The sequence below is a fragment of the Nicotiana tomentosiformis genome, chromosome 11 (assembly GCF_000390325.3).
Source record: "Nicotiana tomentosiformis chromosome 11, ASM39032v3, whole genome shotgun sequence".
NCBI classification, from domain to species: Eukaryota; Viridiplantae; Streptophyta; class Magnoliopsida; order Solanales; family Solanaceae; genus Nicotiana; species Nicotiana tomentosiformis.
In genome coordinates this window covers 10711693-10729477 of record NC_090822.1, presented here as the reverse complement: position 1 = coordinate 10729477, position 17785 = coordinate 10711693, and the positions used below count along the sequence as shown (strand labels likewise).

The window sequence follows — 17785 nt, the reverse complement described above, 5'->3', positions numbered from 1 at the left end:
GTATATAATGCCGTAACCTTTTCCCATATCCCATATACATATGATATATGCGTATATAATGTCTTCTGGTCATGGGTCAATGTACATGTATAAATGTATGAAATGCATAAGAAATACGTTAATAAGATTTCTCGAATATCATAAAATCAATATGCCTTTCGGACAAACTTTATCAAATATGTATTTTTTCGAGACCCATGAATAGAGGATATAATAATAATTCACATGGTGAATCAAGAATATAGAAACCCCTAATATTTCTATGAATATAGTCATTTATGAAAGTTACGTATTTTGCTCGTTTCGTTTGTATCATTTGGATCATGCCAAAATAAAAGAAGGGATAGCCTTAACATACCAGTATGATCTCTTCCTTATTACTCAATCAAGCTCAATACAACTTCTTTCATCTACAACAAGTGAAATGATATTGCCGTTAACATATAATGCCATACCATCGTATTTGGCTAGTCGTATGGCTTAAGAAAAATCGGACAACTCCCCTATTTTTAACACATCCCAAAGACCAATAAGGGTTATCAACAGCCCAACAACAACTATAACCAACAATAGCAACAACAACAATATAATCTAATATAAGTTTCTCTGATTATCTTAACAACAAATTGAGCGGCAAGCTCGTTTTTACTCACATCAAGATATAAATTGAATCCAAATCTTATTCCATAAATTAGTTTATAACCTTCAGAACATCATACTTATATGTACTATATTATTTCTAGTTCAAAACATCCACAAAATGCCTTTCAAAACAGCCTCATACGTCTAGTACCTTAATTTTTATCGTCAATCACTTATTTTTTCATCTTTTCTTCTTCAATAAACTTAATTAACACCTAGAAAAGCTTAACAACAGCAGTCACAACATTATCAAATTATTTCTTACAATTTCCAGCCATCACAAACCATCTATTTAGCCACAAAACAGTCCAACCAAAGACAACTACATCCTATATTCTTTCAAGTGCTATCTTATGGTTTCTCACTCAACCAACACAACCAACACAAGATTAACCTTAGGCACAATAAAGAAGATATTATACATACCTTGGATAGTAGCTACAACTCGAAACCCTGTCTCAACTTAGCTCACAATAGCCCTCAATCACACCACAATATCATAGAAGCACCCTCTTGTAGTTCGTAACACCTTTGATGATGATTTGAGTTGATTTCCCTTGAGTTTGGTTCTTGAGATCTTGGGATATGTTAGGTAGGATTTTGGAGAGCCGTTAGATGAAGTTTGGGTGAAAAATGACCCACAATGAGTCTGAAACACCTTTAAAAAAAATGTAAGGTCGAAGGTCGTCTCAAGTGGGTCCCAACCAAACTGCTTGCGCAGTCTTACGAAAACGTGGATATCTCACCACTCTGATATCGTATCAATGAATGGTTTAATACGTTGGAAACTAGTCTCGTAGACCTAAAATTTTGTATATAATATGTCTCAAAAAGACCTCATATACACACGAAATTTATTTCTCAAAAAGCTCTGTTACAAGGAAAATCCTTAGTCGGTTCTTTTTTCGCAACTTACATCCGATTTTTCCAAAACTTTATATATTATATCCAAACGTCATATATAGTCATATCATGACTTTAAACTAATTTAAATCATGATTAACAAGTATCACATTTATTACGTCACCTTGGGAAGCAGATGGTGTAACAATCTTCCCCCTTTAGAAATACTCGTCCTCGAATGTTAAACTTCGAGAAATCTATAGAAATTTTGGTGGAGTCTCCTCTATAACGGTACTACTACCAACTTGTCACACAACAAACCCAACAATACAAAGCCACACTGGGCCACAATCATCAATAGCATCAATGGCCTCACACGACCAATAACAATAACTAACATAAGAATCAAGTACCATATACGTACCTAAAGGTTGTGATGTATCAATCTAATCCTCCTCCGGAAGTGGAAACAAGTGAGGATACCTAGTCTTCATTTCTTATTCAGCTGCCCGAGTCTTCTCCTCCACATTATTGTTAATCCAAAGTACTTTAACCGAAGCTACATCCTTAGTTCTTAATCACTGAACTTGTCTATCTAGTATAGCAATGTGAGCTTACTCATATGATAGTTGCTCTGTAACCTGAACATCGTCAACTGGAATGAATTTAAAGGGATCTCCAATACACCTACAGAGCATAGACACCTGAAATACTGGATGTATATATTCCAATTTGGAAGGCAAGTCTAATTCATATGCTACTTGGCCTACTCTGCGTATAATCTTATAAGGTCCAATGTACCGAGGGATAAGCTTTCCTTTCTTACCGAATCTCATAATGCCTTTCATCGGTGATACCTTTAGGAATACCCAGTCATCTACCTGAAACTCCAAGTTTCGTCGTCGATTATCTGCATAGGACTTATGATGACTATGTGCTGCTAATAGCCTTTCCCTTATAAGCTTAATCTTCTCAATTGTCTGTTGTACCAACTCTGGTCCTACTAACTTAGTTTCCCCAATCTTAAACCATCCTATAAGAGACATACACTTTCCCCAATCTTGGAATGATAACTATTATTATATGCAAACTCATTAGGTGGAAGATGATCATCCCAGCTACTCCTGAATTCCATCACACAAGCCCATAGCATATCCTCCAGTGTCTGAATAGTACGTTCAGCCTGATCATCTGTCTGGGATGAAATATTATACTAAGACTTACCTGAGTCCCCAATCTTTTTTGGAAGGACCTCCATAAATTAGCTGTAAACTGAGCACCTCTATCTGAGATAATAGATATAGGGATTCCATGAAGTTGTACTATCTCCCTAATGTAAAGCCTTGCATAATCCTCTGCTAAGTAAGTAGTCCCGACAAACAGAAAATGAGCTATTTTTGTAAGTCTATTGATAATAGCCCATATGACATTGAACTTACGTTGGGTATGAGGTACGCCTATGATGAAATACATATTAATCACTTTCCATTTCCAAGTCGAAACCTCTATAGCCTATAATAATCCCCGGGTTTCTGATGCTCAATCTTAACCTGCTGATAATTAGGGCACTGAGCAACAAACTCTGGATAAATAGAATAACGAGAATAGTGAGCTTCTCCCATAACCTGCTGGCGCAACCCTGCCACATTAGAACACATAATCGACCTCGATATATGAGGACTCCATCTCCTGTAATCTCAAATGGTGTATTTTCCTTTTGAGGGATGTATCTCTGTAATGATCTAGCACAAGATCCTCATACTGGTGTTCCTTCACTTCAGTTACTAAAAAGGATGTTGTCGTGTCCTGAATAGACTCCGGTATCACTTGAGTCCAGTAATCGAACTCCAAGACTAGCTAGCTGATGAATCTCATGGGCTATCCCACACTTCTCTGGCTATAAATATGATAAGCTACCCATAGATCTACGGCTGAGGGCGTCGGCTACTACATTCGCCTTTCCTGGATGGTATAAAATATCAACATCATAGTCTTTTAGTGGCTACAACCATCGCCTCTGACGTAAATTCAATTCCTTTTGCTTGAATATATGAAGGATATTTTGGTCCGTATAGATATCAACATGAATGTCATACAAATAGTTCCTCCACATCTTTAGTGCATGAATCACCGCGGCTAACTCTAAATTGTGGGCTAGATAATTCTTCTCGTGCTTTCTTAGTTTTCTTTAAACACAAGCGATTACTTTTCATGGTCGTTCTGCCATTTGTTGCATGAATACATGGATTATCTCATTCCCCACAAAAACTGGAATTTCCTGTAACTCATATGATCTCAAATATCATCTTTTGATTTTTGTTTTCCGTTCATTAGCCACGATAGATGCCACTTTCTTATGGAGTGCATACAATGTTGTTGTGAGACTGTTGTTACAAGATCATTTCTTCTTTATGTCACTATGCTTAAGTTGAAGCCTTCTTCCTTATTTCCTCAGCTAGTCTTTCTTTGTAGACTTAGGGGGGACCCTTTGACTCATGTAAAGCTGCCAGCTTATTACATCGTATACCCGAAAGATTTTTTTTTTTATGTTTTTACTCGCCTATAATTATACTTAATTACTTACCTCCATGCCCTTGTGCTCGTAAGGTTGATTCTGAACTAAAATTTTTGAATGTCTTCTCAGTGGCACCGTTTTTTTTAATTTTTGTAAGACTTATATGGTGTCTTTAACAACCCCAACTCCTATCTGAATATTTCTCAAGGATTATGATGTCATCATATTTGCGAGACAGAATTCCCTATGTTGGGTTTTACTATGTTTATCTTGCACAACCTGCTGATTTGGTTGTATCCTCTTGTTTAGCCATGGCTAGGCTCTTCCTGAATCAACTACACGTTAGTCCATTCTCATATCTATATTCTGTGTAATCTCTCTTGGGTTATATCCTACCCCGCACACTGCTCCTTATGTATCCAGTGTTCATTTGCACTTGTTTATCAATAGCATCTAGTGATAGAACCCTTTATGCCCCTTCCCGTCGTCATGCTTACATAATGTTCTAAAGTTGTATCATATCCGTAGGATCTAAATAAATGCAATCTAATTCCTTTCACCTTTCTACCACATTCTTCCTTTAATATTAGATAGTTACCCTAACCACATAACTCCGACTTAATACCATATCACACCATATTCCCCCCCTTTAGAGGAGTACCAACATTTATTGCTATGAAGATTTACCTATAAATGTTTCACCTCTTCATATTTGGCATCTTTTTCACATCTTCACGGACTCTTACTTGCCTTGAGGTAACCCTTATGTACTAGGAATAATTTAATTTCTTACATACAAAGGTGACATCTAGTGTAATTGGCACACTTAGTCCCTTAAGCTTAACTTTGCTCACACCACTTGCTTTAGGGAAGCGTTTTCCTGAATGGCCTTTAAAGGTTATTCTTCTATTGTCCATTCAATTATCGCTGGAACACAATCTCTAAGATTCTCACGATGTCAACTATTATCAAATCCTTCGGTCCCGAATTCATGTTCAGTTTATCTTATTCACTAGCCCATACTAATTTCTATTACTCCGGGGGTCTAACTTTTCCTTCTAGTATTCACGTATGAGTCACCAACTCATTTCTCGAAATGGGGACATAACTTTATGGCTTATACTCTTTTATTGTCTCAAGGCATGTAACTTCTTGTCTTTTCCTTCAGTTGACTATAGAATCTATAGTCCTGTCGTATTTTGATTTACCGTTATCATCCATTTATCACATCTTACTCATAATGCTTCATTTACTTTCTTCTTATTCTCATGTTAATATTTCTGTCTATCACATTATTATGAAAACTTCTTCAAAATATTCTTTCACTTTTAGCCCCCCCTTGATTCAACTCACTAGCTCTTCGGATCGCCCAACACTCTCTCTTTACTAGGGACGAGAGCCATACAAAGGTAAAAATTTATCCCGTATAGGATTCCAATGCCAATCTTCTAAAATTTCTGAACATTCTAGTATTCATATCTGATTGTACTATTCTAGAGTGCACCATCTGGGTGTCTCACAAGGAGAACCATTTTCACGTTTGCAATATCCCTCGGAAATGTGAGCTAATGATAACAATCCATCCATAATTTTGGGTTACTCTAACCCCAGCTGGATGCTGATATCTCATACTTCTCTTAAATTATATTTATTAGATCCCATAGGACATAATTGAGATAGGTGTGACCAATTGTATATATCTATGTTACTATTGAAAGTAACTCAGAATGTTTATATTTCTCTGCCTGAATTGTAAATACAGATAGTCTTCACTAACTGGGTACCTCGTATCCTTCTTCACCTAGCTTCTTTTACATGTTGAAACTTGTATCTACCTTCTTATTCTCTCATTGCTTTTTACCATAGGGGTAGATAGATATTTATGCCTTATGGATCCTTATCAACAAGCTCGCACGTCGTAGTACACACATAATCTACTGAAGGCCTTACATTTACTCATCCTAAGCATGATGCAAAATCGAGTTTCTCTGACTCAACTCTTCCACAACCACATTTAATCTCTTACCTACTATCTTTCTAGATGTAGATGCCATTGTATAACGAATAAAATAGAATTTAGGAATTTGAATTTCTTACAACTAAGCTCTACCACACGATCTAGAGTAAGAATAAATAGTGACAATCCTAAATGCCATGTAGCCTCATGCTTATAAGTGTGGTGCACAACACACCCATAAATAAGACTCTACTAGACACGACTTGTAGACTCCCTAGGATAGAGCTGCTCTAATATCACTTCTGTCACGACCCAAATCGATGGGCCGTGACGAGCACCCGGTACCTTACTCAACCGAGTACCAACGTAACGTATCTTTTGTATCATACTATCATAGGTAATTGATCCGGAGAGGCTGTTGTGAGATAAGTAGAACAAAACATGAGGAAATACTCAATATAGGGTGGCCGAACTTGATATACCGACTTATACATATTATGTACTGGCCTATAAGGCCATACCAGTATCAGTATACATGACATTTGTCTAGAAGCCTCTAAGAGTATATAATTATCATAAAGGTCGGGACAGAGCCCCGTCATACCAAACAATACATATTCAAATCATACTGACCAAATAGGCAACTCCGGAGCAAGTGGAGTGCACAAACACCTTCTGCTGAGCTGATAGCCTACTAGGAGAACTCTCAACCTGTCTATCGGGACCTGCGAGCATAAAATGCAGCGTCCCTGGGCAAAAGAGACGTCAGTACAAATAAAGTACCGAGTATGTAAGTCATGACATTAGTATATAAAAGACTTGAAAGAAACATGGAGTAAAGAACTCAACCTGAAATTCTGTATAGCTCTGTGAATCATGAAAATTTATAATGTCATGTATGTGCGTATAACTGATATATCATGCATAGGTATATGCGTACATAACACCATCAAGCCTCTGAAGGCATCCCATCATATCATCTCAGTCACTGTAGGCAAAATCATCAACGTATACCAGTTGATCAGGTGGTGGTGCGTATATAACGCTGTAACATTTTCCCATATCCCATATACATATGATATACGCGTATATAACGCCTTCTGGTCACGGGTCAATATACATGTATAAATGCATGAAATGCATAAGAAATACGTTAATAAGATTTCTCGAATATCATAAAATCAATATGCCTTTCGGACAAACTTTATCAAATACGTATTTTTCTGAGACCCGTGAATAGAGGATATAATAATAATTCACATGGGGAATCAAGAATATAGACACCCCTAGTATTTCTATGAATAGAGTCATTTATGAAAGTTACGTATTTTGCTCATTTCGTTTGTATCATTTGGATCATGCCAAAAGAAAAGAAGGGACAACCTTAACATACCAGTATGATCTCTTCCTTATTACTCAACCAAGCTCAACACAACTTCTTTCATCTACAACAAGTGAAATAATATTGTCGTTAACATATAATGCCATACCATCGTATTTGGCTAGTCGTATGGCTTAAGAAAAATCGGACAACAACTCCCCTATTCTTAATACATCCCAAAGACCACTAAGGGATATCAACAGCCCAACAACAACTATAACCAACAATAGCAACAACAACAACATAATCCAATATGAGTTTCTCCGATTATCTTAACAACCAAATTGAGCGGCAAGCTCGTTTTTACTCACAACAAGATATAAATTGAATCTAAATCTTATTCCATAAATTAGTTTATAACCTTCAGAACATCATACTTATATGTACTATATTATTTCTAGTTCAAAACATCCACAAAATACCTTCCAAAATAACCCCATACGTCTAGTACCTTAATCTTTATCGTCAATCACTTGTTTTTTTTCATCTTTTCTTCTTCAATAAACTTAATTAACACCTATAAAAGCTTAACAACAGCAGCCAAAAAATTATCAAATTACTTCGTACAATTTCCAGCCACCACAAACCATCTATTTAGCCATAAAACAGTCCAACCAAAGACAACTACATCCCATGTTCTTTCAAGTGCTATCTTATGGTTTCTCACTCAAACAACACAACCAACACAAGATTAACCTTAGGCACAATCAAGAAGATATTATTAATACCTTGGACAACAGCTACAACTCGAAAATCTATCTCAACTTAGCTCATAATAGCCCTCAATCACACCACAACATCATAGAAGCATCCTCTTGTAGTCAGTAACACCTTTGATGATGATTTGAGTTGATTTCCCTTGAGTTTGGTTCTTGAGATCTTGGGATATGTTAGGGAGGGTTTTGTAGATATGTTAGATGAAGTTTGGGTGAAAAATGACCCTCAATGAGTCTGAAACACCTTTAAAAAAATCGTAAGGTCAAAGGTCGTCTCAAGTGGGTCCCAACCGAACTGCTTGCGCAGTCTCACAAAAATGTGGATATCTCAGTCGTATCAACAAAATGTTTAATGCGTTGGAAACTAAACTCGCAGACCTTCAATTAGGTATATAATATGTCCCAAAAAGACCTCATATAGCACGCGAAATATATTTCTCAAAAAGCTCTGTTACAAGGAAAATCCTTAGTCGGTTCTTTTTCCGCAACTTAAATTCGATTTTTCCAAAACTTTATATATTATATCCAAATGTCATATATAGTCATATCATGACTTTAAACTAATTTAAATCATGATTAACAAATATCATATTCATTACGTCACCTTGGGACGCACAGGGTGTAACAGTCAGGAGATGAGAGATGTTATTCAGCTATCGAATCGATTAGTGGCCGCACAAGCTCTGTGCCAGGAGGTAGGTATTGTTTATGCAGATAGGGACATTAGTGCAAGGTTTTGTGATTTTATTAATTTGGACCCTCCGATATTCATTGGAGCAGATCCAAATAAGGACCCTCAGGTATTTATCGATAGGATGCAGAGGACTTTGAGAGTAATCAAGGCCACTGCGACTGAGTCAGTTGAGCTAGCTTCCTATAGACTTCAGGATGTTGCAATTAATTGGTACGAGTCTTGGGAGTTGTCCAGAGGTAAGGATGCCCTTCCAGCAGTATGGTAGGAGTTTACAGAGGTTTTCCTTCGTCATTATTTGCTACCAGAGCTAAGACGGGTCAGAGTTGATAGGTTCTTGACCCTTCGACAGGGTAATATGAGTGTTCAGGAGTACAACCTTCAGTTTGATTCTTTGGCTAGGTATGCTCCCACTATTGTAGCTAAGATGTAGGATCGGGTTAATCGGTTCATGATGGGGTTAGAGCCGCACCTGCTCAATGACTGTATGTTGGTCTCACTTCATCCATGCATTGATATTTCTCGTATTCAGGCATACACTCAGGGTGTAAAGGAGCATAAGCATAAGCAGAGGGCCGGTCGTGAGCATGATACGGGCCAGAGTAAGAGAGCGAGATCTTCATGTCCTTCTGGTGAGTTTCGAGGTGGTCATACACAGCAATACCCGAGGTATCCAGACCAGCCATCGGCTAGTGCACCCCCTCAGTTTTTCGGTAGGAGATTTGATAGTTCCACATATTTAGGTCCCAGTCAGAGTTCTAGGACCTCTAGTTCTCAGTATAGGGGTGAGTCAAGTCAGATGAGGTGACCCTTGCCACTATGTGCTCAGTGTGGTAAGCAAGATGTCGGGCAGTGCCTCGTGGGGTTGGGTGTTTATTATACTTGTGGTTATCCAGGCCATGTTATGAGAGATTGTCCAACGAGAGGTGGTGCATATATAGTTCAGCCAACGAGATCTATAGCTGGTTCGTCATCACCAGTACGCCCCCTGGGCAAGGATCACAGGCACCGGCCAGTCGTGGTAGAGGCAGAAGTGGAGCATCTAGCTCGAGCGATCCTCAAAACCGCATTTATGCATTAGCGGGTCGACATGATAAGGAGTCGTCACCTGATGTTGTTATAGGTATATTATCAGTCTCCTCATATGATGTATATATATTGATTGATCCAGGTCCCACCTTATCGTATGTCACTATGTGGGTTGCTAGCAAGTTTGGGATAGAACCTGAGTTGATTAAACCTTTTGAGGTATCTACACATGTTGGGGATCCAGTGATAGCTAGACGGGTATATAGAGATTGTATAGTAGTAGTTCTTAGTCGTTCTACAGTAGCAGACTTGATTGACTTAGATATGGTAGAATTTGATGTTATAATAAGTATAGATTGGTTGGCTTCTTGTTATGCTAACGTTGATTGTAGATCAAAGATGGTTCGGTTCCAGTTTCCATGGGAGCCAGTTCTAGAGTGGAAAGGTAGTATTGCATCACCGAGAGGTAGGTTTATTTTGTATCTCAAGGCAAAGAAGATGATTAGAAAGGGCTATATTTATCACTTAGTTCGGGTACAGGATGTAAAAGCAAAGTCACCGACCCTTCAATCTATCCCGATGGTTAATGAGTTTCCCGATGAGTTTCCATGCCTTCCGCCAGAGTGGGAGATTAAGTTTGCTATTGACACATTACCAGATACTCAGCCGATATCTATTCCTCCTTATAGAATGGTACCCGCAGAGCTGAGAGAGTTGAAAGAACAAATGAGGGATTTGCTTGAAAAATGCTTTATCAGACCCAGTACATCACCGTGGGGAGCACCTATGTTATTTGTGCGAAAGAAAGATAGTTCTTTGCGGATGTTATTGATTACAGACAGTTGAATAAGGCGACGATCAAGAATAAATACCCGCTCCCGAGGATTGATGATTTATTTGATCAGTTACAGGGTGCCAAGTGTTTCTTAAATATAGACTTGAGGTCGGGGTACCATCAGGTAAGGGTTAGAGAGAAGGATATTCCGAAGACAACATTCAGGACCAGATACGGGCACTTTGAGTTTCGTGTTATGTCATTCGGTTTGACCAATGCCCCAGCGGTATTCATGGACTTGATGAACCGTATGTTCAGAACCTTTCTAGATCTATTTGTGATTGTATTTATAGATGATACTTTTGTTTATTCTCGTTCAGAGGCTGAGCATGCAAATCATTTGCGTACTGTGCTCAGAGATCTACAAGAAAGGAAGTTGTATGCAAAATTCTCTAAATGTGAATTCTGGTTGAATTTTGTAGCCTTCATTGGTCATATTATTTAGGGTGAGGGTATCCGGGTCGATACACAGAAGATTGAGGCAGTGTAGACTTCTCCTAGACCCACGACACCGACAAAGGTTCGTAGCTTCCTGGGTTTGCCAGGTTATTACAAGAGATTTGTAGAGGGGGTTTCTTCCCTTTCAGCACCATTGACAAAGTTGACTCAGAAGGCAACTAAGTTTTAGTGGACTGATGCTTGTGAGCAGAGTTTCCAAGTATTGAAGGACAGATTGACATCAGTACCGGTTCTAACACTTCCAGAAGGGACTGATGGTTATGATATCTATTGTGACGCTTCGAGCATTGGATTGGGTTGTATATTGATGCAGCATGGTAAGGTTGTAGCTTATGCTTCTAGACAACTAAGAAACCACGAGAAAAATTACCCGACCCACGATTTAGAGTTAGCCGCTGTGATTCATGCATTAAAAATATGGAGGCACTATTTGTATGGTATTCATGTTGATATCTATATAGACCATAAGGGCCTTCAGTATATATTTAAGCAAAAGGAATTGAATTTACGTCAGAGGCGATAGTTGGAGCTACTAAAAGACTATGATGTTGATATTTTATACCATCCAGGAAAGGCGGATGTAGTAGCCGACGCCCTCAGCCGTAGATCTATGGGTAGCTTATCATATTTACAGCCAGAGAAGAGCGAGATAGCTCGTGAGATTCATCAGCTAGCTAATCTTGGAATTCGATTGCTAGATTCAGGTGGTACCGGAGTTACTATTCAGGACACAACAACATCCTCTCTAGTAACTGAAGTGAAGGAACGCCGGTGTGAATATCTTGTGCTAGCTCACTACAGTGATACAACCCCTCAAAAGGAGAAGACACAATTGGAGATAACATGAAATGGAGTCCTTAGATATCGAGGTCGATTATGTGTTCCTAATGTGGCAGGGTTACGCCAGCAGGTTATGGGAGAAGCTCACTATTCTCGTTATTCCATTCATCCAGGAGCGACGAAGATGTATCATGATATCAGGGGAGTATACTGGTGGGGAGGAATGAAGAATGATATAGCAGAGTTTGTTGCTCAGTGCCCTAATTGTCAGCAGGTTAAGATTGAGCATCAGAAACCCGATGGATTATTGCAGGCTATAGAGATTCCGACTAGAAAATAGGAAGTGATTAACATGGATTTCATCATAGGCTTACCTCGTACCTAGCATAAGTTCGATTCTATATGGGTTATTATTGATAGACTTACAAAATGAGCCCATTTTCTGCCTGTCAGGACTACGTATTCAGCAGAGGATTATGCAAGGATTTACATTAAAGAGATAGTATGACTTCATGATATTCCTATATCTATTATCTCAGATAGATGTGCTCAGTTTACAGTTAATTTCTAGAGGTTCTTCCAAAAAGGATTGGGGACTCAGGTAAGTCTTAGTACAACATTTCATCCTCAGATAGACGGTCAGGCTGCACATACTATTCAGACACTGGAGGATATGCTACGGGCTTATGTGATGGACTTCAGGGGTAGCTGGGATGATCATCTTCCACTTATTGAGTTCACATATAATAGTAGTTATCATTCCAGCATTCAGATGGCTCCATATGAAACTCTTTACGGACAAAAGTGTAGGTCACCTATCAGATGGTTCGAGGTTAGGGAAACTAAGTTAGTAGGACCAGAGTCGGTACAATAGGCAGTCAGAAGTCATATGCAGATAATCGACGATGAGACTTGGAGTTTCAGGTAGATGACTGGGTATTCCTAAAGGTATCACTGATGAAAGTCGTTATGAGATTCGGTAAGAAAGGAAAAAATAGCCCTCGGTACATTGGACCTTATAAGATCATACACAGAGTAGGGCAGGTAGCATATGGGCTAGACTTGCCTTCCAACTTGGAGTAAGTACATCCAGTTTTTTATGTGTCTATGCTCCGCAAGTGTATTGGATATCCTTCTAGAGTCGTTCCAGTTGACGATGTTCAAGTCACAGAGCAGCTATCATATGAGGAAGCTCCCATTGCTATACTAGATAAACAAGTTCGGATATTGAGAACTAAAGACGTATCTTCGGTTAAAGTACTTTGGTGGAACAATAATGTGGAGGAGATGACTTGGGAAGATGAAGAAGACATGAAGTCTAGGTATCCTCACTTGTTTCCGCTTCCGTAGGAGGATCGGACTGAGACATCACAACCTTAGGTATGTATATGGTACTTGATTCTTATGTTAGTTATTGTCATTGGTCGTGTGAGACCATTGATGTTATTGATGATTGTGGCTATGTGTGGATTTGTATTGTTGGGATTTCTATCTAACAGGTTGGTAGTGGTACCATTACAGGGGAGACTCTACCAAAATTTCTATAAATCTCTGGGAGTTTAACATTCGAGGACGAATGTTTCTAAGGGGGGAAGATTGTTATACCTTGTACATACCAAGTGACGTATAATGAATATGAGACTTTTTAATCATGATTTAAATGATTTTAAAGTCGTAATATGACTATATATGATGTTTGGATAAAAAATATAAAGTTTGGAAAAAATCAGATTAAAGTTGAGAAAAAACTGACTAAGAATGTAACAGAGCTTTTTGAGAAATAAATTTCATATGATATATGATGGGACATATTATATACCAAATTGAAGGTCTTGAAATGAAGTTTTCAACATACTTAACCGTTCATTCATACAACATCCGGATAAAAAGATATAAGCGCCAGAAGATGGGCGAATGAGAGGGTGCCAAGCTAGTACCTCTTTGACTTTTCAAAAGTTGATATATATGTCTTAACTCGTCTCTCTCTTCATTTTTATGTAGAACCCGACTGGAGAACACCATAAAACCTGTCCTTGAGCTCTCTAATAGTGCTTCAAAGGGTACTAACATTCCGGGTACAAAATCGAGAAGCGATAACATCAGAATGATCCCTACGACGTAAGTATCGCTATATCGCCTCTCTTTTTCTTTGTAATTTGAGTTTTGGAATATGTTTAATAGTTAATAAAATAAAATTCCTAATTTCTGAGCTTTAAAATATCAAGAAAGGTTGATAAATTCGTTTCCTAATAGTTAAAACTCACGTGACGGTGATTGAAAGTCGTGAGTTCGAGTTATTTGACTTGTAGTGGACGATTTTGTGGGTTGTTTCATGTTGCTTTTAGGCTGTCTATTGTTCTGCTGATTTATGGAGTTTTGAAGGATAAAATGGCATGGATAAATTCCATATGTGGTAGGGTAGTAGGTTGGTCGCTCGTCGTTGTAGTTACAGGCTAATTGATAACTTGTTGATTGGGTGTATTATGGTATATTTGGGGTTTTTGTTGTATTGAAGGACCCGAATTGTAATTAGGTTGGTTTTGAGTTACGGATTGTATTATGTTTGTATCTCTCCTATAGTAGGCTTGAGGGAGCAGTAAAATCAGGGAAAATGCTGCCCGTTTTATTTTAAAATCGAGTTATCGTTTGAGATACGTGATATACTACCGCCATCTAAGTTGTACACATATTTATTTGTTATAGGGTTGGCGCGCTAGTTGTCATAAGCTTGTTGTTGAGTTGCATTGCCGACTTGAGGTATGTTAAGGTTATCCCTTCTTTCCTTTTTGCATGATCCATACAATACAAACGAAACGAGTAAACGCACAACTTTCATAAATGACTCTATTAATAGAAATACTAGAGATGCATATGTTCTTGATTCCCCATGTGAATTATTATTATATCTTCCGTTCATGGGTCTCAAAAAAATACGTAGTTGATAAAGTTTATCCGAAGGGCATATTGATCTTCTAACATTCCGAGAAATCTTATTAACGTATTTCATATGCATTTCATTCATTTATACATGTATATTGACCCATGACCAGATGGAGTTATATACGCGTATATTATATGTATATGGCGTTATGTACATTGACCCAAAACTCGTGTTATATACGTACCACCACCTGATCATCTGGTATATGTTGATGATTTTGCCCACAGTGGCCGAGATGATATGATGGGATACCCTCAGAGGCTTGATGATTTTATGTACACCTACATGACATCATAAATGTTTCAGGATTCACAAAGTTATTTAGACTCACAGATGGAATTCTTTACTCCATGTTTCATCTCTGTCTTTTATGTACTGATTTCCATGCCTTACATACTCAGTACATTATTCGTACTAATGTCCCTTTTGCCTGGGGATGCTGCGTTTCATGCCTTCAGGTGCCGGTAGATAGGCTGAGGGTCCCCCTTCTTAGGATCCTTGATCAGCGAGAGTTTGTGTGATCCATTTGATCCAGAGTTGATTTGAGTTTTGGTACGATGTGTTTGCATACATATATGGGTACGACGGGTCCCAGTCCCGTCCTTTATACAGTTGTACACTCTAATAGAGGTGTGTAGACAGTCATGTATATATATATATATATATACGAAATACGATAGGGCGAGCTGACAAGGCCACGTACCATCCATACTAGATTTATTTATATATATATATATATATATATATATATATATACGAAATACGATAGGGCGAGCTGACAAGGCCACGTACCATCTAACTATACATATATATATATGTACGTGGCCTTGTCAGCTCGCCCTATCGTATTTCGTATATATATATATATATATATATATATATATATATATATATATATATATATATATATATATATGCATATATGTCTTTTGGGCATGCTTTCCCACATAGGTTGTTCATATGAATTAGTAGTTTATTTCCAGATGTTATGCATGATCTACACTTATTTCATGTTTATATCTTAGATGAATGCTTATGGGTGTTTGATAGGTAGAACTCGGGCACTCGTCACGGCCCATCGGTTTGGGTCGTGACATATCAGGCTTGCTCGATCGGGTTCACTCGGTTGAGCGTCGGTCACGCTTCCTGAGGTTGGGCATGACAGTCTGCAATTGATAGCAAAATCGTTGCTCATGAAAATGAGGTTACCCGTTTCTGTTTGGGGTCATGCTATTTTGCATGCATCAATTCTAGTTTGTCTTAGACCGACAAATTATGATAAATATTCCCTCTTGCAATTAGTTTTGGGTCATAAACCTAATATATCCCATTTAATAATTTTGGATGCGCGGTATATGTGCCTGTAGCAAAGCCATATCATACCAAGATGGGTTCCCAAAAAATATTACGAATATATGTTGGGTTTGAATCACCCTCCATTATTCGCTACCTCGAAATATTAACGGGAGATTTATTCACTGCTTGATTTGCAGATTGTTGATTCGATGAGACACTTTTCTCAAATTTAGGGGGAGAAACTAGTGAAATCAAACGAAAAATTTTGTGAAAAAATCCATCATTGTCTCATCTAGATTCACGTGCCTCTATTTGTGAAAAAAGAGGTACAAAAGATAATTCATTTGCAAAAAGAAAATAGCAAATCAAATGCTAGATACGAATATGAAAAGGATAACGAAATCACATATCCATGCAGAGAATGTTCCAATGCGTATTGATGTCCCAGTCGGACAATTTTCTAGTGTCTTAGCGAATGAGTCAAAAGCACGCCTAAAGTGTGACATACCATTGGGTTCTAAGGATCGAAATCCTAGAGAAAAAAACATAAATGATCAAGATGACACTACAAATAAGTCTCATAAAGAAACTCATGAATTAACCAATCCTGATATTCATGAGGAAATCACGGAGCCTGAGACTCAAGAAAATAAGGAACTATCAACATATTCAATCGATATTGAGACGAATTTGAATCGATCTGATACAGTGGTAGATTATGTCTTTGCGTATAATTTTGCATCTAGCATTATGCAAGATATTTAGGATCTTGAACCTCAATCTATTGGAGAATGTCGACAAAGACGTGATTGGCCAAAATGGCAAGAAACAATCCAATCTGAGTTGGATTCACTTGCGAAACGTGAAGTTTTTGGGCATGTAGTCCAAACACCTAATAGTGTTAAGCCTGTTGGCTATAAATGGGTCTTTGTACGTAAGATAAATGAGAAAAATGAGGTACAAAGATATAAGGCACGCCTTGTTGCATAAGGATTTTCACAAAGGCCTGATGTCGATTATGAAGAGGCATATTCACCCATTATGGATGCAATAATATTTCGTAATCTCATTAGTTTTGCGGTCCATGAAAAGATTGACATGCATTTAATAGATGTTGTTACAGCCTACCTTTATGGTTCACTTGTTAATGAGATATACATGAAAATTTTCGAAGGATTTAAAATGTCTGACACACATAATTCAAAGTCCCAGGAAATGTTTTCAATCAAATTGCAAAGACCTTTGTATGGTCTAAAGCAATCAGGACGAATGTGGTATAACCGTTATGGTGAGTATTTATTAAAGTAAGGTTATGAAAATGATTCCATTTCTCTATGTATTTTTATACAGAAAACAACATCGGAGTTTGTTGTACGTGCCGTATATGTTGATGACATCAACATTATTGGAACTCCTACAGAACTCCAAAAGGCAATTGATTATTTAAAGAAGAAATTTTAGATGAAAGATCTCGAAAAGACAAAATTATGTCTCGTTTGCAAATTGAACATTTGGCAAACGACATATTTGTTCATCAATCTGCATACACAGAAAAGGTGTTAAAATGGTTTTACATGGATGAAGCATATCCATTAAGTACTTCGATGGTGGTTCGATCACTTGATATGAATAAAGATCTGTTCCGACCTCAAGAAAAGAATTAAGAGCTACTTTGTCCTGAAGTATCATATCTTAGTGCA

General features: G+C 37.8%; 1 protein-coding gene across 1 annotated transcript; it reads left to right on the top strand.

Moving 5' to 3' along the window:
• The first annotated feature begins 8689 nt into the window (after window positions 1–8689).
• Window positions 8690–12188, top strand: LOC138901040 (uncharacterized). The gene is made up of 7 exons (XM_070188767.1): window positions 8690–8984; window positions 9054–9163; window positions 9278–9549; window positions 9642–10467; window positions 11259–11390; window positions 11703–11868; window positions 11965–12188. Exons 1-7 carry the CDS (start codon window positions 8690–8692, stop codon window positions 12186–12188), a joined length of 2025 nt encoding a protein of 674 aa, XP_070044868.1.
• Window positions 12189–17785: the final 5597 nt, after the last annotated feature.

Coding starts and splice junctions, on each gene's coding strand:
- LOC138901040 (XM_070188767.1), top strand. CDS start 8,690: ATGAGAGATGTTATTCAGCTATCGAATCGATTAGTGGCCGCACAAGCT. Junction 8,985..9,053: donor GTCTTGGGAGTTGTCCAGAG/GTAAGGATGCCC, acceptor ATTTGCTACCAG/AGCTAAGACGGGTCAGAGTT. Junction 11,869..11,964: donor TCTTGTGCTAGCTCACTACA/GTGATACAACCC, acceptor CTAATGTGGCAG/GGTTACGCCAGCAGGTTATG.